The 24,596-nt window shown below is 46.8% G+C and overlaps 1 protein-coding gene across 2 annotated transcripts in view; it reads left to right on the top strand.

Moving 5' to 3' along the window:
- The window catches only part of TSPAN5 (tetraspanin 5), a 171,729-nt gene that overhangs the window by 128,759 nt on the left and 18,374 nt on the right, over positions 1-24,596 (top strand). For both annotated transcript variants that reach the window (XM_059376269.1, XM_059376261.1), the window contains exon 2: positions 10,156-10,206. In XM_059376269.1, coding sequence (XP_059232252.1) covers positions 10,156-10,206 — 51 coding nt within the window. The remainder of the gene's footprint in view (positions 1-10,155; positions 10,207-24,596) is intronic.

Below are 24,596 nucleotides of genomic sequence, written 5' to 3'. Positions count from 1 at the left end.
CCGAGAATTGCATTTCTAGCACGTTCCTGGGTGATGCCACACGTGGAGGAGCCCTGCTTGCCAGGGCTTGGGCTGATGATCTCTGCTTCAGCTCCAGAAGCACTTGCCCACTCTGAGGGACATGCTCTTTCAGGCTCCAGACCGTCTGCTGGATGGAGGTGCTCTTCCTGTCTCCTTTCCTCTAGAACACGGTTCAGATGTCCCTTCCTAGGAAGCTTCCTCTGACCCCCGGGGATCCCCTGGCTGTCCCTGTGTTTCTGTGGCAACTTGTGTCTGGGAAGGCTCCACTCCCTGAGCCTACTGTGGTTTCCCTTGTTTGTTTCCTACCCACTCCGCCTCCCCCGCCAGTTACCTCCTTGGGAAAGGAGATCGTCAGTTAGATTTTTCACCTTTCTATCCCCCGCCCCTAGCAGAGTGCCCAGTGCCTATTGGAGAGACTTAGCAAATGAACTGAATCATGTAATCCTACTTGTGCTTTAAAAAAGAGTAATCCTGTTTCAAGTTTCATTTGCCTTAACCTTTAAATCTTGCCCGAGATGTTTTCTAAAACCTGAAGATGTCTCAGCACTACACGGTGCACATCTGAGCGTCTTAGACGTTGGAGGTGCCCATTAGCTGGAGCCGCCCAGCTTGGCTCTTTTCATACAACAGCAGAAGCTCATTCCCACCAAGGCTGATGTTTGCCTATAGATAATGTAACTTCTCATGTAACTTCTCATGCCTGTCGTTTGAAATACTTGAGATATCACTCCATCCTCCTCAACCCTTAGAACCTGTGTCTGGTCTGTTCTTAGCCTTGGCTTGATCTAATCAGGGGGTTACAGATGGAAGAGCCCAGGCAGTGTAAGCCTGGCTTTTCCCGAGACGAAGATTAGTGGGCTGTAATTTGCAGCCTCCCTCTCTGCATCCAGACTTGCATCGCTTAATCCCTCACGTTCCTTTCTCTGTGCCTGCATTGCCTGCGGAATTTCCAAGAAGAGTATAGGTTTTATTGCCCGCAGAGCCCTCCCCTTTTCTCCCCCTTTCCAGCTCACGTTACTAGTTCTTGCCAGGAAGTGAAGTTCCAATCTTGGACAAAGGAGTTTCCAAGCAAGATTGCACCTGGGCTGTAGACATGTCTTCAAGGGGGCGCTTTGGCCTTCTCTTGGTGTGGTACAAGGTCAGAGACAGAGAGCCCTTGTGCTCTTTCTGGGAAAACGGGAGGTGAGAACACAGGAACCATGCAAAAGGCTCCTCCCTGCTCCCTTTTCCCTTTCCTCCAGGCTCTTGCTTTGGGAACCATTTCTTGGGCTCTGACTGTCCTGCTTCCAGAATTCAACAAGCAAGCAGAGGGCAGCTCACTCTTTTCTTTCATGAAGTCATGCGGCTGAATGATGTGTTCCTTCTTCTACCAGGTGACCACAGCTTTACTAAGTAGTTCAGAACCACTAGAGATCCTAGTCGATTATTTGGAAAGGAGCACCTGCCACCTTCTGCCACGTCTTCATCAGTCCCCAGAGCACCATCGCGCTTGCGTCTGTTCTACACGCTTTACTGTTAACAGGAACTAAGCCCGAAGGAAATTAATACGGTCTCTTATTTATTATCTTAGGACTCTCTTGGTTGTCAGTAACAGAAAGCCCCGAAAGTAGCTTCAGCTAAGATGGGAGGGGGGAGGTGTATCCCAAGCACCCAGGGCACTGCTTCGAACCCAGGATCGGAAAGTGTAGCCTTGGATCCTGGGGATAAGGAGCAGAGAGTGGTCAGGATTGGAAGTTGCTCTTGGCATGCCTCCTACTTTCTCCATCTGGTGCTTTCTCCACTGCACACTGGTCTGTTCTAGCATCAGGGAGACCGGGGCTGGCAAAAATCACTGTGTCCAGTACCTGATTTATGGGGAAGAGAGACTCTTGTCTCAGCCTAGTATTTGCTGGAACAACTCTTCCTGAGACACATGTCCCACCTTGTCAACTCATCAGTCTAGAGAGGGGGGTGGGGAGTGGCTCTCCTTCACAAGCAGGGATGCAGGGGCCCATCCTTGTGGGTGGGTGGGGGGGCGGTTTTCAAAAAGGAAGGGTATAGATTGAGAAGCTACCCCAACCTCAATTTGGTTATAATTTATATCCCACGTTCTTGTAGAAGAATTCTCTTTTTATAAGAGGGCACAATGAAACCAAAACACATTTACAAAGGAGATAACACAAAAACAAGGAGGGCTGAAGTTAGGGAGAGGGACGATGCATCAGGAAGCCCCAGTGGGAAGAAACTTACTTTAACGTGGGATTTCAAAATTAGTAGGTATTTAAAATCTGGGTCTGTGCATACCCCAAATTCCCGAGTCAGATTGCTAAGATAAATAGAAAAGATCTTAAATTAAACATGATCTCAGTATTCTGACTAGAGTTTATTAGTTTCTTTTAAACGCACAGGCATGCCTGTATACACTGTTCTGGGAGGGATGCCCCAACCGATATCAGGGGAAGAGATGATTAATCGGAGGGCAGTGCTTCCGCCCCCTTGACTGGCCCAGGTGCTCTGGGTCACACAGCCCAAGTCACTTCTGCAGTCTGAGCCCAGATTGTGTCACCCCTTCACGATCCCCCCCAGGTGGGTGAATGTCAGCAAGGGTCCAAGTGGCAGGGGGTACAGAAGTGCAGAAGAGGGAGGCTTCGGATCACTGTGAACGAGGAGGTTTTCTCCTACTTAGAGGAGGCAGGCAGAGAACCGCGTGAGAAAGGGGAGGGCGCTAATACGCACAGAGTCCTGACTCATCGGGGGCGTCACAGGCTCCTGGCTTGCCACCCAGTCCCACACGATCACATGGACCCCGGCGGTCATTTGGTGCGTTTCCTTAGGTGGCCTTGTTGTCTCTAGGGGGCTCTAGGAAGTCAGGAACCCTTCCAGTGCTGCTTTACCTCCCAGAAGAGATCCCAGTCATCACTGGGGCTTCAGAGCCCCACCCCATCTGACTCCTGTTGCGTCTGCCATGGGGCCCTGCCGGGCTGCTTCTTTGCAACATCCCCCACCCCCCGCCCCGTATCTACCAGGCCACTGTCCATCTTCGTGTTTTTTCCTTATGCCTAGCTTGCTTCATGGAGGTTTGCCTTGGCTGCTGCATTTTAATATTGCAGCCGCTCCATCCACCTTGAGGCACATTCAGTCCCTTTGTGCTGCTCTCCCTTCCCCACCGTGGGTCTTACCTTTTCAAATTCTGTATAATCTACTCATTTCTGTTTGTAATCGCCTTTCCCTCCCAGTCCAGCCCAGCTAGAAGGTCAGCCCCATAAGAGCAGGCACTTTGGTCTGTTTTATTTCCTGATTTATCCCAACTCCCCCGAGCGCTGCCTGGCTCATAGGAGAGGCTCAGATACGTGTTAATGAACGAGGAGCCTTTCCCGAGATCACACAGGCTCCGAGCCCTGGCAGCGGGGCTCCGTGGGCGGTGTGTGTTCAGGTGTTCAGACTACATGGAGACTGTGGGAGCCGAGTGACGTGGGAGAGGGTGACCCCGCCTCAGATGGGGAATGTCCTGTTTACAGGTTTGAGCTTTATCGGTCATGCCATCTTGTCATGAGGATTCCGGACAGTTTGAGTGCACCAGCTGGGACACAGGGACCCAGTGGCAAAATGGGGATTGACTTTCTGGGTATTGAATTTTCTGCCAGCACAGGCTGACTCCTCTGACAAAGCAGGAATTATGCCCAGAGGCTTTTTATTCCTAATATCAGCCCTTGCCCTAGAAAGACATGTCTTTCTAGGGCATAAATATTTGGCACACTTGTGTGGACTATTCGTAACCCCCACCCACCCCCCACCCCGCCTGACCCCCCACCTCATCCCTCTGAGAAATGAAGTGTTGATCACAAAAGTGTCAGCAAATATCTAGTGAAAAATAATACCTGTGTTGTAGTTTAAGGAAAATACTTTTTTTTTTCCTCTAAAGATACTCTTTCCTTTCTTCTGTGTCAAATGTTTTCAATGAATCTCTCCTGTTTATTCAGGCAGAGCATAGAGGTTTTTTTTTAAAAAAAACTTGATCAGAATGTCAAAGTAAGAAGAGTTCCTTCCATTGTTATTTTGGATAATATTTCTGAGGCTCTAATTTAGCTGAACAGATTGACCTGATCTTGATTTTCCTCTGTCATGTTTACCTTGCTGCATTGTTATTTTGAGTCTGTTCACGGGATGCTGGGCAGATGCCATTGACGTAATTGTTGTTTTTTTTAAGCAAAGAGGATTGAAAATGTCTATTTCAGAGTTGCCTGTGACCTTTAATGTACACCTGTACATAACTGCTTCCTTTTACGAATAAAAGTGGGGAGAGGTAGATGTGCGTATAGACTTTAAATAACTTATTTTTTAAAGTATACAAGCTGAAATATGCTCCTTTAAAAGAGAATTCAGATAGCAGGCAAAATACTGTAAAAGAAAGCTGTCCTCCAGAAATGCCACTAGATCTTAGGCTAGTTAAGAAATTGGCATCTGAGATTTATTTCTGTCAGGACATAAGATGGATATTGAAGGGCTGCTGTCTCCGTGTGGAAGACACCAGTAATAGGAATTAACCCTAACACCTCCCTCTCTCTCCTTCACCCTTGCCCCCCCTTCACCATATCAAGCCATTACTGAAAATATCAGTTTTACTTCCAAATAGGCTCAATTCCATCTTTTTCTTCACATTTCCATCCTGGATACAGTCAGGTATTGTCTGGGTGATTAAAGCTGCCTCCCTCCAGTCCCTGTGTGTTCATTTTGGACTCTCTCTCATCTTTTCTGCAGCCCAAATCTGATAAAGGCCTGTGTCCTTGCCTGATCACAGTCCACTACACACAGATGGCATTTAGAAGGCTTCCTGTCACTCTTAGCATAATGACTGAACTCCTTAATGTGCCTTATGGGGCCCTGCGTGACATGGTCCGCTGTACTCATGTCACTAATGACAGACCTCCCACTTTCCCCCCATTCTTCACACACCAGTCACACCAATCACCTTTTAGACCTTTTTACTTGCTATGTTCCTCTCACCACGGGGCCTTTGCACATTCTCTTCTGACTTTCTGAAATACTCTTCATGTATTCATGCCAAGTCACATTCTCATCTTTCAGACCCCAATTCCTACCTCCCTGACATAGGGAAACCCTCCTGGACTGCGCTCTGGGTCAGGTCTTCCTCTTTTGTCTGTATTGACCTTAGTTTCTTCTCTGTAATAGCTCCATCCAGAGCAGTTTTGTCTTTTATGCTTTATTTGCTTAAAATCTCTCTCTCACTGGACTGTATGCTCACTGGAGACAAGGATTGTACCTGTATTTATCACAAGAGAAAAGTAGAACCTAGCACGAAGTAAGAAGTCAAAATATGCACAGTGGTATGTGGATGGATGAGTGACTTCTTAAGTCATCAATTGTACTAGTTCGAATGGACACTGTTCTACTTCCAAGGTGTTGGAGGCTCCGCTTGGACTGAAGCAACAGATAGAGAAAGAGATCTTCTGTTCACAGTCCCCAAAATGGGGCAGATGTATCCCTCTTGGCAGAGATGCCCAGTTGCCCTGCTCACATCCTGGGACCATTTTCCTCTCTAGCTTTTCCTGAGTGTCCGCTCTGCTGGCTTTTGTTCTGTTGCACCGAGCAGGCTTCCGGCAGCGTGCCCCTCTGTGTCCGCTTAGGGCTATTCTCCATTCCAGTCCATTCTCCATTCCAGTTAGGAATACAGCCCTTTGCCTTGAGTGCCTGGAAACTAAAGGGGTGATTTTGAGGCTTAAGACAAGAGTCTTAGGAAAGTACTAAAACAGTTTCGAGCTTGACTGAGGACTCCGATCTCCTGAGCAACACAACTTCAAGTTTCTGAGATAAAGTTTCCTTACCTATAAAATGGGGATAATAATTAACTTTAGTAATATATTCTATTTTATTTGAAATAGCCAAAGTTTGCAGTTTCAACATATGATCAGTAATAAAATAACTACTGAGGATTTTCCATTCTTTTAGTTTAAATTAAGTCTTTAAAATCCAATGTAGGACACCTGTGTGGCTCAGATGGTTAAGCGTCAGCCTTCGGCTCAGGTCATGATTCCAGGGTCCTGGGATCAAGTCCCGCATCAGGCTCCCTGCTCAGCGGGGAGCCTGCTTCTCCCTCTGCCTCTCTCTCTCTCTCTCTGTCTCTCATGAATAAATAAATAAAATCTTTTAAAAATATAAAATAAAATCCAGTGTGTGTCTTACACTTATTAGCACATTTCAGTGTGCACTGGCCATGCTTGGAATGCTCAGTAGCTAGCAGCTCCTGTATTAGGCAGGAATTAGTGAATTTGTATAAAACACAGTGCCTAGTTCCTACTTAGCACTGAACAGATGTTGGCAAAATTATTGTTACTCATTTAAAACATCAAAAATTGGGTGGTCAGATATTAGTATTGCATGTTTGCATATACTGCCACATGGGGAGAGGCCTCAGATCTGCTGTGGTTTTTTACACACACACACACACACACACACACCCCTTTTCAAAGGAATGAAGAGTTGACTTTTTAAGTGTTCTTCCCCGTTGCCTGGAAGTTGGCCTCAAGGTATCAGAATGAGGTCAGTTTGGTGGTTTACGGTCAACTTTTCTTCTAGAGGTGGGAAAGGGAAAACTCAGTGAGCCTCCAGTGCTGCGTGCCTGTCTCTGTTTTTTGGCTCTTTTCTGTTTAATTACTTGAAGCTGGAACAACTCAATTTTAAAACAAAACATATGGGCTGAGAGTAATTGGGAGGACATTTGCTAGTGATGTAGCAGCAAAGGTATGCAGTTGAGGCCCCAGCCCCGGGCCGCTTGGGCCGCTTGCTTAGGTATCGAGTGCTTTCCTTCACTTCACTGTGTTTCGTCTTCAAATTCTTAAACCGTGTTTGGAGAGTCACAGTTAAAGCAGGAAGTCTTAGAGCAATTTGTAGAGGAAATTGTTCGAATCAGAATTCTTGAAATTCTGATTCTTTCTCCCTCTCCTCTTGGTGGAAAATCACTGGTTTCCAGTCTGTTTATATGATTTGTGAAGGAAAAGGGGTTTTCCAAGTGCCCAGAAGAGAGGAGAGCTTCATACAAAGAGGACAAAGTTGGCTCACCATTGAATTTCTCTGTTCTTCTGGGTTACTCTGTGTCTGACCTGCACAGGGGATTTCTGTTCTACAGCCAGTCCTTGTGTGAAAGCAAGGTTCTCATTGTCTTACCTCTTCAAGTCCACTTTGCCTTCTGGGGGGAGGAATATATTATGTCCTCATCCTATCATGTATAATTCTAATCTAAATGCCTCTACTTTCTACCCCATGGGGGCAAATGGGAAATTTTTGGGACTGGTAAGAATGCGTAGTTTGATGTCCGTCTCCTCTTGGTTCCCATCTCTGCTGCATCATTCAGTAGTGGTTGAAACCCTGTATGCTTCATTCTTCCCTTTCTTAAAATGGGGTTAATGACAGTGTCTGTTCCACAATAAAATTGTGGTAAAGCTTAAAAGAGTGCAGACAAAGCACTAATGGGCACAGTGCCTGTCCAGTAATAAGAAATAAATGTTAGTGATTAGACAGGAGCCTTCTGTGGGAACCTGTCCCCCCGGGAGGAACTGAGCTGACTGAGGTTGACGGTGTTGGAGGACTGCATCAGGGAAGGTGGTTGACTGGTGTCTGTGAAGAGCTTCTGTTTAGAGAAGGCGAGGCTTTTCACTGGGATGAGTTTCACATCAGTAGGTGTGAAGTCAAGCACTCTGTGATTTCGAGGTCTGATGGGTTGCTGTGTCTGCCCTTCTGGCTTGTTACCATATTGAGCCTAGGACCTCTACATATGAAAGTAACACGCTGAATTGCTCTGCTTTTGTACTAGAGTCCCAAGTATCTTGGAGTCATTTGGGGGACTGGTGTATTTGTTGTTTTCCATCAGAAACATAAAGGGACACTTTGACCGGGGCTGTAGAGGGGCCAGCCATAGTTTTCTGTCGGGACATTCACAATGACTCTTTCTAAACCCTTTCCAAACCTCTCAGAGCAAGAGCAGGAAGAAAGGGGTCTTCTGTTTTTGTCAAATCAAGGGTGTGCTGTAGCTTCTGCATCTAGGGGTTCCCAAGGTGTTGGATGTCGTTCATTACAGAGTCTGATAATTGGCAGGAGATTTGGGAAATTGTGCCTCTAAAAACACAACCAGATTTTCAAGGCAGTCAGCCTTCTTCTTTTTGTTTTGTTTTGTTTTGTTTTGTTTTGTTTTGTTTTCCCCAGTCCCTCCTTTCCCCTCTGCTCTTGGTGTTTCCCCCACCAGCCTCCCTCGGATTGATGAGCTGATGCCCACGTGTCAGCTCCCCCTGCTGCGAATGAAGACCTCGCCAGGTGGACAGCTCTCAGATTTCCCCAGAACGGCAAAGAAGAACCACTCGCACGCCCGTCTTCTCTGTGCGGCCCTCTCAGTGCACAGCTTCCCTGACATTTAACTTAATCAAGATGTTAGTAAAATAAACAGGGTGCGCTGCTGCCGTCAGATTGAAACTGCTCGTTAACCTGCGCCTCTCCTTTCACTTCAGTGTTTGGGAAGGAAATTCCGAGTTGCTCTTGGTAATGAGGATGAGGAATAAGATGTGTCTTTGCTCATGGCCAATTACACCCGGTCCTGACCACTGGGCTCTCAGGGGGTGGACAGCCCTGTGCAATGTGTCATCAAAGATGGGACACCCTGATTACAAGACCTGCTATTATTTTAGGTAAAGTCAAGGGGAAAAGACTGAGATACCATCGATTGTAAGACCTGTCCTGATTTCAGACATGTTAAAACGTGTACAGAAATGTGTATCCCTGAGCAGATAGAATACAGTGACAACTAAGTACAGTAGGGAGTCTCCCCCCCCCCCCCCCCCCCCGCTGGGTACTGCTTGCTTGCTCCCCCGCCCCCAAGCACAGCTCAGGGGCAGCACTGTGGGGTTGTGGTTGGGGAGAGGAGACAGCTCTGTGCTGGGTGCCCCTTTATCTCACTGCAGTGTTCGTGTGCTCCCGGGTATACACGAAGTTACGGCATGGAGGTGAGACCAGGCGGAGCTGTAGAAGCCCTTCTCAAGGATGATAGAAGTCTAAATTTAAGTTTCTGAAAAATGGAAGAATGCAGGACTTTTCTTTGGGTCACGTTGGACTTTGTAAGATTCATGTTACCTTTGGAAGAAGTTGTGTAAAGAGTGTGGTGCTCTGCCTGCCTTCTTCCTGGCCCATTCCCAGCGGCATGATGGTGTAGAGAGGATCACCGGCTTTTTTCTGTTCGTGTCCCTCATACTCCATTTCTAGTGAACTCCGGGCTTGGATTTATAGGGGCAGAACTATGCCCTCTCCTACACTGAAAGGCAGTCTTAGACATTATTAATAACTTCGGTTTTACTCAAGGTTCTACCTAATTATTATCCTTCATAATATCAGTGACTTCGAAGCACCTGCGTATTCCAACCCTTCTTTTTAAATAACTTAAATTTTTTGTTTTTCTAGCTTTATTGAGATAGAATTGACAGATAAGATTGTAAGATATTTAAAGAGTACATCGTGGTGATTAGATATGTATATATGTTGTGAAGGGGTTCCCCACCCTTGAGGTAACACATCCATGACCTTACGGTTACCTTTCGGTGTGTGACATCATTTCCGTTCCTTTAGAGGAAGTTAGTTTTACAAGACAGTGTTACCAACTGTAGTCATGGTGTTTACATTACATCCTCCGACCTTACTCATCTTACAACTTGTATCCTTTTGCTAACCTTTCAGTATTTACCCCCGCCCCTGGCAACCACGTTTTTACTCTGTTTCTGTGAGTTCGATTTATTTATTTGGATTCCGCATGTAAATGATACCATGTGGTATGTATCTCCTCTGTCTGGCTTATTTTACTTTGCATAAGGCCCTCCCGGTTCATCCGTGTTGTTGCAAATGACAGGATTTCCTTCTTTTCTAAGGTTGATTCCTATACCACCTTTTCTTTACTCAGTTCTTCTTCATGCTTAATTTTAATCAAGGTGATTATGGTATTTATTTTTCTGTCAAAGGCTGTCACTCACATTTTAGATAAGAGTATTTCTCAGCCTGGTAAAGTGACAAAAGAGTTGGTTGAGAACTTTATTTGTATTTGTATTAGTAAAAACATAGCATTTATCCTTACACTTAACACCTTTTTTTTTTTCTTTCTTTCAGTTTTTGGGAATAGCATTTCTTGGAATTGGACTGTGGGCGTGGAATGAAAAAGTAAGTTGATGCATCCATTTTGGTTGCTAGAGGTTGCACATTACACTACACTTTGTTTCCTTTTCCTCTGACATCTGCAGACTATAAAGAAACATGGTTCTTTCATGAAAGAAAGTGTTCTTGGAAGATAATGTCATAGTTCTAAGGCTCCTTAGGAATAAAGACTAAATCAGTCATTATATCAAAATAATTACAAAAATAACAATACATGTGCATAACAGAGATCGTGTGTTGAAATTGTGTCAGTTAGCTGGAAGTAACCTATTATTGTGGAACATTTCCTCACTCTGGCACAAGAATTTCAGTAATGCTTATAAATATCACCAAACCACCTGCAGCCTTCTCTCTCTTTCTCTCTCTCTTTTAACCCTTTAAAAGATTACTCAGGCCATAAAGATTATTTTTCTTTTCTGTTCGAGCATTATATAATGAGCTATTAGCATGTCGTATGAAAGAAGGTAGATATAATTCCTGTTTGAAAATCAGATAAACTTCACGTTAATGCTAAAGAATGTGACTTTTTGTTTACTGATTGAAAGTATTCAGGAATGTTCAAAATTTATGAGCAAATCCAACATACAGTATTTATGATTGTAATATTTATGTCTTTATGAGCAAATACAGTATTTCCTAGGAATTATTTCCTCAATATTTCCTAGGAAATAGTCTGGAAATACGGAGGAGCATATTCTAGGCTATGGTGAAGACAATGTTCTGGACAGTTGATGCTCCACACAACACGCTCATGACCTCCCCCCCTTCCCCCGCCCCGCTGTGTCCACTTCTCTGCCTTACTTCCCCTCTGTACCTTTTAATTGTTTTTTGACAAGTTCTACTGAGACCGGGCTCTGGACTTCAAAAATTAACATGAACTCCTTTTTTCTTCCTTCTTCGGGGGTGGAATCCTTGACAGCATTTTATCTCCCACCTTGAAGGAATGAGGAAGCAGGTGGATGGGTGAAAACTCACAGACACAGAGCTTAGCTTCAGTTTTCCAGAAGACCTGTCTATTATCCCTTAGGTATTTCTTCCTTTGACCTTGACCGTGGCCTGAAGCCAAGAGTTTCTGTGAGATGTTCTGTGTACCAGGAGAGCAAAAGTAAGAATGTTTAACAAACAAAAACCCCCTCAGATACGAGTAGGAATTTCTACAAGAAAAAAATGTTCAGATTGCATCAGATAAAACTCAGAGTAAATCCCAAGTTTTGAAAGTGAACCACCCTCTGTTTATTTACAAAATACCTACATACAGAACGTAAAGTGTTTTACAAAAAACCAACCACTTGTCCGCAACATTCTGAAGCAGGGCAGTGATGAAGGGAGATAAGTTTCCCAAACAGACATAATTTGATCTCTAGAAACTTTTATGTTGAAGACTCCTCATCTTTTGGAAAAGTGAATCAGTTCCCTTTTTGGCTCATAGATTTGTATTGGTGGAATCTCAGAAATGTTACTTTTAGAAGCCTTCTGATTGGTTAATGATGGATAACGCAGCTTTTTATAATCCTCCTTTAATAAGAGTCCATTTCTATCTGATTTGAAAAGATGTTGGAAGGCATTAAATGAACTAATTGTCTATTGTAGCAATAAACAGACCATTGGTAATTTTGAAGGTTTTTTTTTTTTTCTCTTTGTGAAATATAATTACCTTCTTGTTTCATCAGTTGCCCCAAAGGTCTCTTCTGTGATAAAATCACAAAATTCTAAAGCTGGAAGGGTCACCAAATATCAGAGCAAGGGGTTACTGTGGTCCCTGTGTTGGGGGCAGAAACAGCAGACCCCTCTTTGTCAAGGCCACTGCCAATAAATGGAAAGTTTCACTGGAGAGCTGAAGTTACTTGGCCAGTTACCCAGCTACTGTGGAGCAGAACTCTGAGCCGGGACCAAGTGGAAGTAGCAGAGGGTAAAAGGACATGGAGGAACCTAATCTGGTGCACATTGGCCACATCTCCACACCCTCTAACCTCCCCGTCCCCCGCATGGGACACAGCAGTGAATCATGCAGAGTTCCTGCGCCTCTGGGGCCCTGACAGTAGGCAGTTCACTAGCTGAGGACTTCTTCCTGCAACCTTGGATGCTGCCACTTAGATACTGGCTGCTAGTCTAACTGCGATGGACTCACACTGGGGGACATCTTTAGGATGTCTGTCCGATGACTTCACTCCTCTACTCCAGTCAGCTGATTTTCACAGCTCCCTGTGAAGCATAAAGTTGATAACAGCCCCCTTTGGGCCCTTGCCCCAACACCTTTTTTTTTTTTTTTTTTCTCCTGCCTCAGTGGTATCTGTGCCTCTGCCCTCACTGGCCCTGCTCTAACCACGGTCCCCTCAGGAGTCTCAAGGGACGTTTGCCTCCCTTCTGCTCTGAGCGCTCTTTGCCTGGCTGTCACTAGGCTTTGCTCCTTCTCCTCTAAGTCTTGTTCAAATGACCTTCCCGTGGAACCTGCATGACTACCGTCCTCTCCACTTTGGATCTGCTTCCTCACACACAGGTCCCTGTGACATGCTGCCTGTTTCCCATCATCATACCTTTCATGGCATGTCCTCAGCATCTTGAACCCTGCCTGACACAGACAGACTCTGGAGAAATGTATTTTCCAAGAAGTGAATTCAAGAAGAGGGATGAACAGTAAATCAGGGTCCCAGAGAAGGGGCAGTGAGGTTGGATGGCACACAGTGAAGAAACGCACTGGGCGGGAGGCGGCGGGGGCGGGGGGTGGGCGCAGCAGGCCAGCAGGAAGGAGAGACAGGGAAAGGCAGCAGTCTTCCCCATGGCAGTCTGCAGGCTCTCTCCTTCCCCTTGGCCTTCACACCCCTATTTCTGGGGTACCTCAGGACACTGGGCAGAGAGTAGGCACTGAGTAGGCCCCTGCACTACTCCCATCCCTGCAGGACTGGCACCCATAATGTGGGGCCATGGAACCCGATCTGCAGCGATCCCCTTGGTGACTGACTGCAAAGGCAACTCTGTCGAAACCCTATGGGTTAACTACTTCTCAGCTGGAACCGGCCTCAGAGGGGGTGAAATTCTGAGGTGAACCGGAATTTGGCCAAGGGTAGTGGGCACCATGGTCCTCCTGGGCTGCTAACACCAGCCTGTGAATCAGTAAATCAGTAACCACCCTATAGGGGTGTGGTGACATTTACTTGAAGGAACATCTAGAGGTGGATTATCTCCAAACTGGGTCACAGCTGGAAGGATCAGATTTCCTTAGTGGACAAAGCTTTACACGTTTTGATGTGGAATACAGAAACATTCAAGACAAAAATTATTACCCCCCCCCATCATGTGCATACTTAATAGCAGACTGAGCCTTAAACCTAGGGCTAATATTATCATTGGCTTATTTTTTTTTTTAAGGATTTTATTTATTTGACAGAGAGAGCAATGGGACCATCAAGTACAGAGAGAGGGAGATGCAGACTCCCCACCGAGCAGGGAGCCCGATGCTGGGCTCCATCCCAGGACCCTGGGATCATGGTGTGAGCCGAAGGCAGACGCTTAACCCATGGAGTGACCCAGGAGCCTCTATCTACTATTGAATTTTAGACATAACAATTAAACAACCCATTTCATCTAAATTCTGAATTGACTGTGCAGATGCAAAGGATGACTGGTTTATGTGTGGTTTTTCAGAGATCATAGGACCTGCTGTTCTAGAAGGAACATTAACGATTTTAGCATGAATCACCTCTATAACAGGCTTGGCAGCATCCAGCCATAATAGCATTTATTGAGCACATAGCACAGGACAGGGCTTGTGCTGGACTCTGGGGATGTAATTCTTCAGGGAATTTACAGTGTAGGAAACACTACCCTTGTACATATGTATGTGTGTGTGTATATATATACACACATAAACTAGTACATCATAATAAATGCTAATTTGGGGGTATATGTAAGTTTAGCAATTTCTGTGGCAAAATACTCACCATTTTTTCTCTTTGGGTTCCTCTTAGTGTTTAAAAGACCTTCCTTCTACCAAAGTAGAATCCTGTCCTACTAGTTTTTATTTATGGATTTTAGATCAACCCTATCGGATCCTACAGAGCAAGTCCTTCTGCATGTTGGCCCTTAAGGTATTCGGGGTTGAGGCCTGGTTTCTTGAGTTTCCTGGCTAAACATCTGCTTCTCTTTAGGAATTGGGGGGTGGGGGAGTTGTCCCTTTATCATCTTGGTCTCGCTCCTCTCACCTTTATCTAGTGTGAACCCCCTACCGTTGAGAGGGTGCTTTGGGGCCAGGGTGGGTATGGCTGGGTTATGTCCCTTCTCCTCTGGCCTATTGTCCATGTAGCTTAAGATCCCTTTGTTGATCATGGACACTCACAAATTGGTCTCAGATCCAGCTAAGTGTACCCTTTCCACCTTGCGTCTGGCTGCTTTTTCAGAATCAGACTTAAGGTTCCACGTACCCAGCTGTTACCCAGCACATTTCCCATTCTGCTGAGCTTGGTTTTAGCCGTACATTTGGATCAAGCTTCTCCCTCAATTCTTTCTTCTAACTCATGCCTTCCTTTAGCTCCTTGCCCCCCACCCCGCCCCCACCCGTGCTGTCTGGGGATTTTCTGATTCAGTAGGTCTGGGGTGGACACTGGGATGCTTTATTTTCAAAAGCCTTCTGGATTGTTCTGATTGCAGTCTGTTTTAGTTATCACTGATAAAAGCCATTGGTATGTTGAGTAGGCTAAGAACGGAGCCCAGTGACATGTCCCTGGAAATTTCCTTGGAGACTGACACTCATTCACTTATATGTGCCCTTGGGTGTCATCAGTCAAGCAGTTTCTAATCCATCTATTTGTCATTATATCAGACTGTTTATCTGCTTCTTATTCTTGTAGACAGACTATATCCTTCACTTTTCCTCTAATTACCAGCCTAGGAACTTGATAAACCTGGTCCTTTCTTACTGAACCTGTCCTAGGTCCTGGAGCACATCACTTTTTCATCTGAGAACTCAGAAACCCTGTCAGTAAAGCAAGGACTAAGGTACAGTTTATCATCTCCCCCTTCTAGAAATGCTTTCTTCACTTGGCTTCCGAGATAGCCCACATTCCCAGTTTCCCTGCCTCTCAGGCAGTGCCTTCTCATACTCCTTTGCCTGAGGCTTGGCTCTGAGACCTCTTCTCTGTCTTCACTCAGGCCCTAGGCAATCTCATCCCAGCTTGGGGCTTCAAACGCCATCTGTCACGGATGACTTCCCAATTCAGATCTTCGATTGAGACCTTACTATCTCCAGACTTGGGTAGCCGGTACCTTCCCTAGCATCTCCGCTTAAATGTCCAGTGGCTTCTGAAAATCCAAAACAGCACTCCTGATTCCCTCCTCAAAGCTGTTCTTCCCAAATGGTAGTAAATGACAACTCCCTTCTCGTACTTGCTCGGGTTTTCTTGACACTTTCCCTTCTTTCCTTCTCAGACCACATTCAGTCCACTCTGCCTTGAGAAAAGGTGGGGAATCTCATTTCTTCTCATCACCTCCACTGTTACACCCTGATCGTAGCTGCTTCCACATCTTGCCTACATGCGTGCAGAAGCCTTGAGTTGTTTCCCTGCCTCGACGCTTATTCCCCTGCTCCTAACCCAGGCACGTCTCCACAAAGCCGCCAGAGTGATCCTCTCAAAATATAAGATAGCGTGGCTAGTATCAAAGAAACAAGAAGTAACAAATATTGGTGAGGATGTGGAGAAAACGGAACCTTTGTGCCTTATTGGTGGGAATGTAGATTGGTGCGGCCACTGTGGAGACAGTGTGGAGCGTCCACAAAAAATTAAAAATGGAAATACTAGATGACGTAGCAATTCCACTGCTGGGTATTGATCTAAGAAAACAGAAAAGATACATGCAGCATGTTCATTGCAGCATCATTTACAGTATCAAGATTCTGGAAGCAACCCCAGTGCCCACTGACAGGTGAAAGGGTAAGGATTTGGTGTATGTGTTATATAATGGAACATTACTCAACTGTAAATAAGGATGAAATCTTAACCATTTGTGACATGGATGAACTAGAGAGTATTCTGCTAATTCAAGTAAGTCAGAGAGAGAGACGCCTGGTGGTTCAGTTGGTTAAGCATCTGCCTTTGGCTCAGGTCTTGATCCCAGGGTCTTGGGCTCAAGCCCTGCATCGGGCTCCTTGCTCAGCAGGGAGCTTGCTTCTTCCTTTCTCTCTCCAGCTCCCCTTGCTTGTGCGCTCTCTCTCTCTCTTTCTCTCTCTGTCAAATAAATAAATAAAAAGAAAAGAAAAGCCAGAGAGAGAAAGACAAATAGTGTATGATTTATATGTGGAATCTAAGAAAATAAAACAGATCCTAGATAGAACAAATCAGTGGTTAGAAGGGTAGGAGTCGGGGAATGAGTGAGATAGGAGACGGGCAGTAGAGACACCAACTTGCAGTTATAAGTCACAGGGATGAAAAGTACAGCCTGGGGAATATTGTCAATAATATTGTAATCACTTTGTGTGATAACAGATGGTAACTAGACTTTTTTTGGTGATCATTTTATAATGTGTATAAATGATGAATCCCTGTGTTGTATACCTGAAACTAATACCAAATTTAATGTAATCTATACCTTAAAAAAAAAAAGTCTTATCGCTTCTCTGCTCCAAACCTTCCAGTGAGCTCAGTGAGCTTACTGTCTCACTCCATCCCATAGATGTCATCCCGTTACTAACCTCACTTTCCACCTTGCCCTTTCCTGTTGCTGTAGCCCCCACGGACCACAGTGCTATTTGTCCAAAATCTCAACTCCCCCCACCGCTCTCCCCCGCCTGAGCCCTTTGTCCTTGCTCCTCCCCTACCGGGGATGCTGTCCCCCAGAGATCCACTTTGGCATTTTTCTTCACTTTCTGATCTCTGATCAAATGTCACCTCCTTCCACAGGTCTTCCTGGCCTATTTCAAGTCACTGCTGTCACCCCATGCCCCTTCCCTCTTTCCCTGCTTCCCTGTGTTTTTCTCCTACGTGTTTTCATAGAATCGAGCACTTCCACACCAGCCAGGGCATTGCTCTCGCACGCCACTAAAAAAAGCAGCTCTGTGAGGGCAAAGACTTTTGTTTACTGCTCCCCTCCAGTACCTACAGCCTCAGCACAGAGTCGCTGTTCAAAAAACACTGCTTCTGAAACAGTGAATGACCAAACGAATGATGAAAGCATTCTCTTAAACTGGGGCGATTTTGTGGCCTGTGGCGTTCAGTTCGAGAGGCGTGAAGTTGCCTCAGATCTCCTGTTGGCGGGCAGTGGAGACAGATCTGCCTGCCTGAGAGTGAGCAGAGTTAGTTACATGTGGCTGTGATGTCTGATCGATAGCGGGACAGTGTTACAAACAGTAATACGGCCTCTAATTTGGGATGTTGGGGAAGAAAATACTCCTTTATTTCTGGCATAAAAATGGGAATCAATATGTGATTGTCCTGTTTGGTGGGAAAATGAGGGGGGAGGGCTTTCCTTCTCCATTTTGCCCAGCACGTGTGCTGGTTCCTTAGCATTTGAGTGAGGGTGAGAGGCAGAGGGCTCCTTCGCCAGCAGTCGCAGGTTGGGGTGCTGCCTGCCGCGTCAGCGAGGGCCAGGAGGAGCTTCCACTTTTCCGAGTAGGAAGAGTGTCCGTCACTGGCCAGGACCCATGTTCCCTCCTGCCCTCCCAATCCAGCCCCTAGCTGTCTGTGCCAAGGATGCATCCAGCTGGCTTTAGGGGGCCTGAAAACACCTTGCAGGCAGGGGTCCTGCGCCCTTTTCCGCTCAGTTCTGTCTGCGTGTTGCCTGCACTGCTGGGGCTGAGAAGATGTCGGAGCCAATGAGGGAGACCATGCAGAGGAGCTCTATATGCCCTAAAGACGGCACAGGAAAAGGTGGCTCTTCCTGAAGGGTTTCGTTTTCACTTCTGTCTCTGGATCTTTAGGGTTAAACTTTAGGAGAATGATAACCTATTCTGTTGGAGGTGGGGAAACTGAGGCCCAGAAGGTTTACACGGGAAGTCTGGCCCCTCCCCATAGGCTGGGCCCCAGCCCTCCCCTGCCCGCCTTTTTGCTCACCCTGCTCTGGCTCCCGTGGGGAGCGGGCTAGAGGGAAAGTCTGGCTGTTCTGAGCCCAAAGGGGAATGGGAATTAGAAGAGCTCTGGCCTGTACTGCTTTTCTCTGGGGCTTTCCTGGGGTTGGATAAGGAAGATCTTTCTCCTGGAGGCTTTGCCCTGACCACTGCCTTGCTGTGAGTCTCATTTCAGAACCTTCCAGTTGCTTTTTGTCACCGTCATTGACAAGATTGTTTTCCAAGACTCACCTTGGAAAAACTGCCCCAATTTTCCCAGGAAGGAAAATCGGAGACCATGAGATCCAGTGCTTCAGGCCATTCATGGTGGTGGCTGTCGAGTTTCCATAGCCAGAGAGAGGCTGTAGGGGTAGGGGGTTCCCCCGATATGTGGAACAGAGCACTACATGTTTGGCTTGGAAACTACTCTTAAGGAGCCGCTTCTGAGATGCCGAAAATCCTTCTTTGAAGATAGCATCCCATTGGCAGAAATACAGTGAGTTAGTCCACATCTCTCTCTCTTACCCAAGTCACTCTCTTGAGTTTCCTGTTGTAGTCCAAAATCTGAAAACAGAGCAGCTCTTGCTCAGTACCTGCAAAGTTAGCACGAAAGTTAATCCGTTGTAACCAGTACTTTTTCTTTTGGTGTGTCTGCATAAACCTTTTTCAGAGGGGTTTCTCAGGAATGAAATTGAGGTGGGTCGAAAGTTCCATGACTTTGTTGTTCCCTCTCAGATACCATAGTCCTACTTTCATTCTGAGGCACAAGTTCAGGCCCGGATGAGTTGGATGGTGATCAAAACTCCAACCCTGATGATGTTGGGTTCCAATGTTCTCCCTCACTCAGCTCCATCTGCCTTGGGTCCCTGAAGAGGGAAGCAGGGTGAGAGGCCTTTGCCCCCTGCTTCCTCCTGTCACCCCTCCCCACTCACCAGATGTTCCTCTGCCCACTTCCTGCTGGAGCTGAAGCGCGGGTGGGGCTGGGCTCCTGGGACCAGGCAGAGTGTGGAGGGGATGATGTCTTGGTCTTTTTGAAGCTTCCCTGCTGGGTCCCTCTGTCTGGTGGTTCCCTTGAGTTTGGTGGCTGTGTCTGCTCCAAGTGGCTGTTCCCCAGCTCAGACCCGGCCGTCTTCCTCAGCCTGCACTCGTCTGCACTCTGCCTTCTGAGGTTTCCTGTTCTTACCCCAGCTGCCTCTTCCTGGGCACACTCATGTGGGGGTGAGGCCCATGCCACCAAGAATAGCCCTCGCCTGCCCTGGAGCCCTCCTCTTTCCTTCTTGGGCAGGCTGACCTAAGTCACTGTTGTCTCAGAGCTCCCCCAGTAGGCCCCTTGAAAGTCCTCACCAGGTTTAAGGTGAAAAGCAAGCTGCCGGGGAGTGGTGGTGCACAGCACGGCAGCCACTTTCTCTAGAGAAAGGAAACTCTCTCTATTTTCTCCCCTACGTCACTTTCTGTCCGCTTGATTTTGCTGAGGTGTGCGGGGAGAGAGAAGTGCCTCTTGGCCTGTGGGGGGTGGCAGGTGGCAGCAGTGGGGAGAGGCCTTTGTCTCTCCTACTTACTTGGGTTTTCAGAGGGTGATCAGGGAAGTCCAGGGCCAAAAATATCATTTTAACATGTTACATACTTAAAATTTTAGACACAGATACACAATGTTCTTTTGAAAATGAGAACCTTCATACCCACTGCTGCTTGCTTTTTTCAGACAGGAGAGCATCATGGAGGTGGGGTAGGTCATCAGTAGACCACTCTGGGATCTGCTGGCCTGGGCTGGAAACTCTGCTATGTCACTTTCTCACCCTGGCGAGCTGGCAGCTGCCCATCTCTGAGTCTGTTTCCTGCCGTGGACAGCTGTCCTGCCTGGTAGGCTTGTGGTGAGGGTGACTTAAGCTAGGTAGCCCAGTGCCAGCCATATCGTGTGCTCAGTAGCGTAGCCCTTTTCTAGCCCACCTGGATCACCCCAGAGCCGGCCAGCTGCTTCCATGACGTCCACCTGCTGCCCAGGTTGTGAGCTAAGTACACAAATGACCGGGCTTTCCACTGCTCAGAACGCCCTCATTCAAACCCAGTGCCAGCCCGTCTACCTATTAGCCTGCCCTCACCGCCCGTCAAGCTCACACATAGACCCTTCAGAACCAGAGCCTGTCACTTTGTCTCTGCACTTGCTGACCTCACCTTCTCCCCTTCCTCTCTGTGTTCCCACAGCACTCACCCTGCTGCTGCTTCTGCCCAGCACCCTGCTCACCTGTCTCCCGCCAGATGACCACCTGAGGGTGTCACTGTGCCTTCACTCTGAATACCCATGACACATACAGTTAGTTGCCCGTCAGCTCTTGGGTGATCCTGACTTTGCTTAGTAACTGAGTGACTTCTGTCTCGGGCCCTAAAGCACAGTGATCACCTACTACTAGGCTGTTTGCTTTTTCTTTTCGTTTTTCTTTTCTTTTCTTTTCTTTTCTTTTTTTTTTTTTTTTTGTTTTTTCGCTTTAGTTTGGGCAGGGAGCACACCGTGATCAGAGCCTCTATTACATATTTGGGTTTAAACATTATACTTAGGACCATTCCTGGGTATGTATTCCATCATGAGGACACACATGTAAAGGCATCTGGCGAGTGGCCTGGGAACAGGCTGGATTTCTGAAAAGTGACACTTTTGCCTGTGGATTTGTTTCCTTATTCAGAGAGGCAGTCCTTCCCTCTGGAAGGACTGTGGGTAGGACTTGGCACAGCTGGCCGCGGCACCAACTGCTTGATTGCAGAATTTCATGGAGGCCTAGAGGATGGTGTCTCTCCTCTTCCTCTCCCCACACCAGGTCATGGCCATTTTTTAAAAAGATTTTCTTTATTTATTTTGAGAGAGAGCAAGAGAGCGAGTTGGGTGGGGGAGAGGCACAGGGAGAGAGACAGGATCTCCAGCAGACTCCATGCTGAGCGCAGAGCCCGGTCAGTCTCAGCCTCATGATGCTGAGAGCATGACCTGAGCTGAAATCAAGAATTGGACAGTCGGGCGCCTGGGTGGCTCAGTGGGTTAAGTTGCTGCCTTCGGCTCAGGTCATGATCTCGGGGTCCTGGGATCGAGTCCCGCATCGGGCTCTCTGCTCAGCGGGGAGCCTGCTTCCCTCTCTCTCTCTGCCTGCCCCTCTGTCTACTTGTGATCTTTCTCTGTCAAATAAATAAATAAAATCTTAAAAAAAAAAAAAAAAGAATTGGACAGTCAACTGACCGAGCCGTCCAGGTGCCCCGTGGTCATGGCCATTTTTAAGCTGTAAGAAGGGATTACTTCATCTCACCGATGATTTTTTTTTTTTTTTAACAGAAAAAAACTAGACGACCACATGCCTTTAAGGCAGCTGGCCTTCCTTTAACCTTGCGTCACTTCTCCAGGCCCTGAGTCCTGCTGTCCCCACAACTGTACAACCCGCTGGACTATGGGTCCCAGTGAGCTCCTGGTTCTTCACCTTTCAAGTCCTCCTTCTGGACTCTGCCACGATTCCTCAGGCAACTGGATGTCTTGGGGTTTGCAGAGTGGCCTTGCTTTGTAATGTTCTTTGGGGAATCTCTGATGAGTGTTGAGGGAGCAGGTCTGTTGTAGTGTGATCTTCCTGTGGACAGGTCTTCCTGTTGAAAGCTGCATCTCCGACTCTCTAGAACCACACCCCCACCCCCACTCCTGGAGCTCATTTTCTTTAGAATGTTCTGTCTTGTCATCTTCTCCCAAGTCAGGAACTCTTCCCTTCTTTGTACTCTAGGAAAGCTGCTGCCAGTTCCACCCCAGTAGGGTCTGGTTTATGGGGGATGGGTGAATCAGGACCCAGTCCCATAAATCTCAGAGGGGTCCATCTGGCCTGTCTCTGGGTGCACGTTCCATATGCCTGTCTCTTTGTTTCTCATCCAGCAGTTGGAAGGAATGTGTTTGTATATGCCAAAGCAGAAGAGCCCCAGACCTTAGGGGCGTATTAATGCTATTTTTGCATTTCTTTTCTGTGTGGGTTGAGAGAGAAGAAACTGAAGCTTGCCAGGTGGCACACAGAGGACTCTCTGAGCTGGTGGTGGAAAAAACCACAGACACTCCTGAGGTTTATTGGTTTGAAACCCTTCCGCAGCTCTGTTTGCCTTTTCATTTCTACACGTGCGTAAAAGCCTTTTCCAAGAAAAAACAGTTCTGCTCAGAGCATAGTCCTTTATTGCAGAAGCATGGGTGAGAAGCTGCTTCAGTTTCAGGGATAGGTGAATGAATGAGATGCTGAGGAGGAGGAGGTTGGTGGGAAGGTGGGCCAGTTTTCCACATTCTTGCCAAGGTGTATAGTGTTCACCAAACCACAGAACGATGAGATTCCACAGGGAGGAGGACATTGTGAAGTATCTGGAAGGTCCCTCCAGAGCAGCACATCTTCGATGACCAGTGCACCAGTTGGCTCCTTGGCAGCAGAGGCCCGTTTTCCCTGTTCAGGGTGCTGCCATCTTGACAACATGGCTGCTGACTGCCCAGTGTGCTCACCACTGTTGACTCACTTCTCATTGCTCTTTTCTCCACGGCACCACTTCAGTGCACTCTTAGCTTCTACCCACTCATGGCGTCTTTCTACTCATGGCTTGTGCTTACTTACGGCTTCTCTCTTCTGCCTCTACTTGGAGTGTCTTTAGGTGATCTTGCATTCCCAAACAAAGACGATCTGGCTGGCAGGTCAGTTACTGCCACCTTCATTAGGTGTGATCGTCAGATACAGTCATGGCTTTCCTTAAAAGGGTCAGGCAGAACAAGTACCAGAGCAAGATGGATTCCCCTCTAGTGCGGTTGAGTTAGAGGCTCCTCCTGTGTGCTTCAGTGTACCTTTGTGTTTCTTTTGGTCTAATAGGGTAGTGACGGTAGTGAGGATGGGGATAAATTTTCACTGAATTCTTAACTTTGCGCCATGCACTTAGCATAGTGTTTGGATGTACTTGAATTATTTCCTTCATCCTTATGATGTGGGGTACCATTTTGCTGATGTGGAAATTGAGTCTTAGGCGGGTTTGATAACTTGCCCAGAATCACACGGGTAGTAGGTCATGGAACTGGGATTCAGGACGAGTTATCTGTATGATCACGTCCTGTGTCTTTGCCCCACAGCTAGCACTGTCCAGGCGACCCTCTTTCTGTGTTTCAGGATTCCAGGGGAAACTGTAGGTGAACCTGGTGGGCTTGAGTACAGTGCAGGATGTATGCTCCCTGCCGCATTTAAGGCCAGCCTTGTCCAAGTGACTGGAATATCAGTCTCCCTTTTACTACAGTGGATGCACACTGATACCTTTTGTTTGTTGGCTCTCTAAGCTTCTGTCTGCTGTTGCTTCAGACACGTTCCATGAGCATGTCTGATTTCTTTTTAGACACACATGGGTCTCCTTGCTAAGTTCTGAGAGATACTGTCTAGTCCCTAGTAGATAACGGAAATGTCCTATTTCACTGGAGGATCATCTCTTAAAGGCTCTGGATTGATATGCCAAGAGCTAGCTGTCCAAAAGCCAATTTCTGGAATGGCTAATTTGCTGAATATATTTGTTGTTTTTTAACTTTTTAATTGGCTGGTCTTCATCTTGTCTTCGAAGCCACCCTTTATGGTGCAGTAAGTGTATGTTTGTGCATCTCCTGCAGCACTAGCCATAGACCCCGGGGAGCTGGCTGAGGGGCCTCAGACTGTAGATACAGGCGTATATAGAGTGTGACTGCAAAGAACGCTTACACAATAACAAGGACCATCTGTGTAGTGAATCTCCCCGCCCCCCACCATATTCTCAGGTCTGTAGTACTGGAATCTATTTTTTTGTAACCCGCGATCTCGGTCTCTGTCTCTCTTCTGCTGACTGTTCTCTGCTGCTGCTGTTCAGAAGACCATTTTCATGTCAGCCCAAACAAACGGATAAAGGAAGAAGTGCACGTGGCTGATTGCTCTGCTTCTCCTGCGTTTATCTTCATTCTAGTTAGGCGCTGCTTCGCAGGATGGTATTTTCTGACTTTATGCACGACGTCCAAGCCCCTTAACCCTTTCAGCTCCCTGGGCTCTGCCTGCAGGATCCTTAGAGGAGGAGCACAAGCCCGTACCCCCGGGATGCAGATACTGGGCTGCGTGTCTGTGTGCTTCTCGCTTGAGCAGCAGTTCTGGGTACAGAGGAGAGTAGCCAATTGCCTTTTTGTACTTTTTTTTTTTTCCGACAAGTTTGAGTTTCTAAGAAGTTGATATTGAAGCCAAAGGGCTGAAGAATCACGTTTACATCAAGAATTGGAGCTTACATCATGTATTTTTTGTCAGTGATGGAGACAAAACACCTAAGAGTTCCATCCAGAACTCATTTCATTAACGGTGCTGAGTTGATAGCGAGTCAACAAAGA

The sequence above is a fragment of the Mustela nigripes genome, chromosome 1, assembly GCF_022355385.1.
Source record: "Mustela nigripes isolate SB6536 chromosome 1, MUSNIG.SB6536, whole genome shotgun sequence".
In the NCBI taxonomy this organism is placed as follows: Eukaryota; Metazoa; Chordata; class Mammalia; order Carnivora; family Mustelidae; genus Mustela; species Mustela nigripes.
The sequence above is the reverse complement of the archived record's forward strand: the minus strand, read 5'-3'. Positions and strand labels throughout refer to the sequence as shown.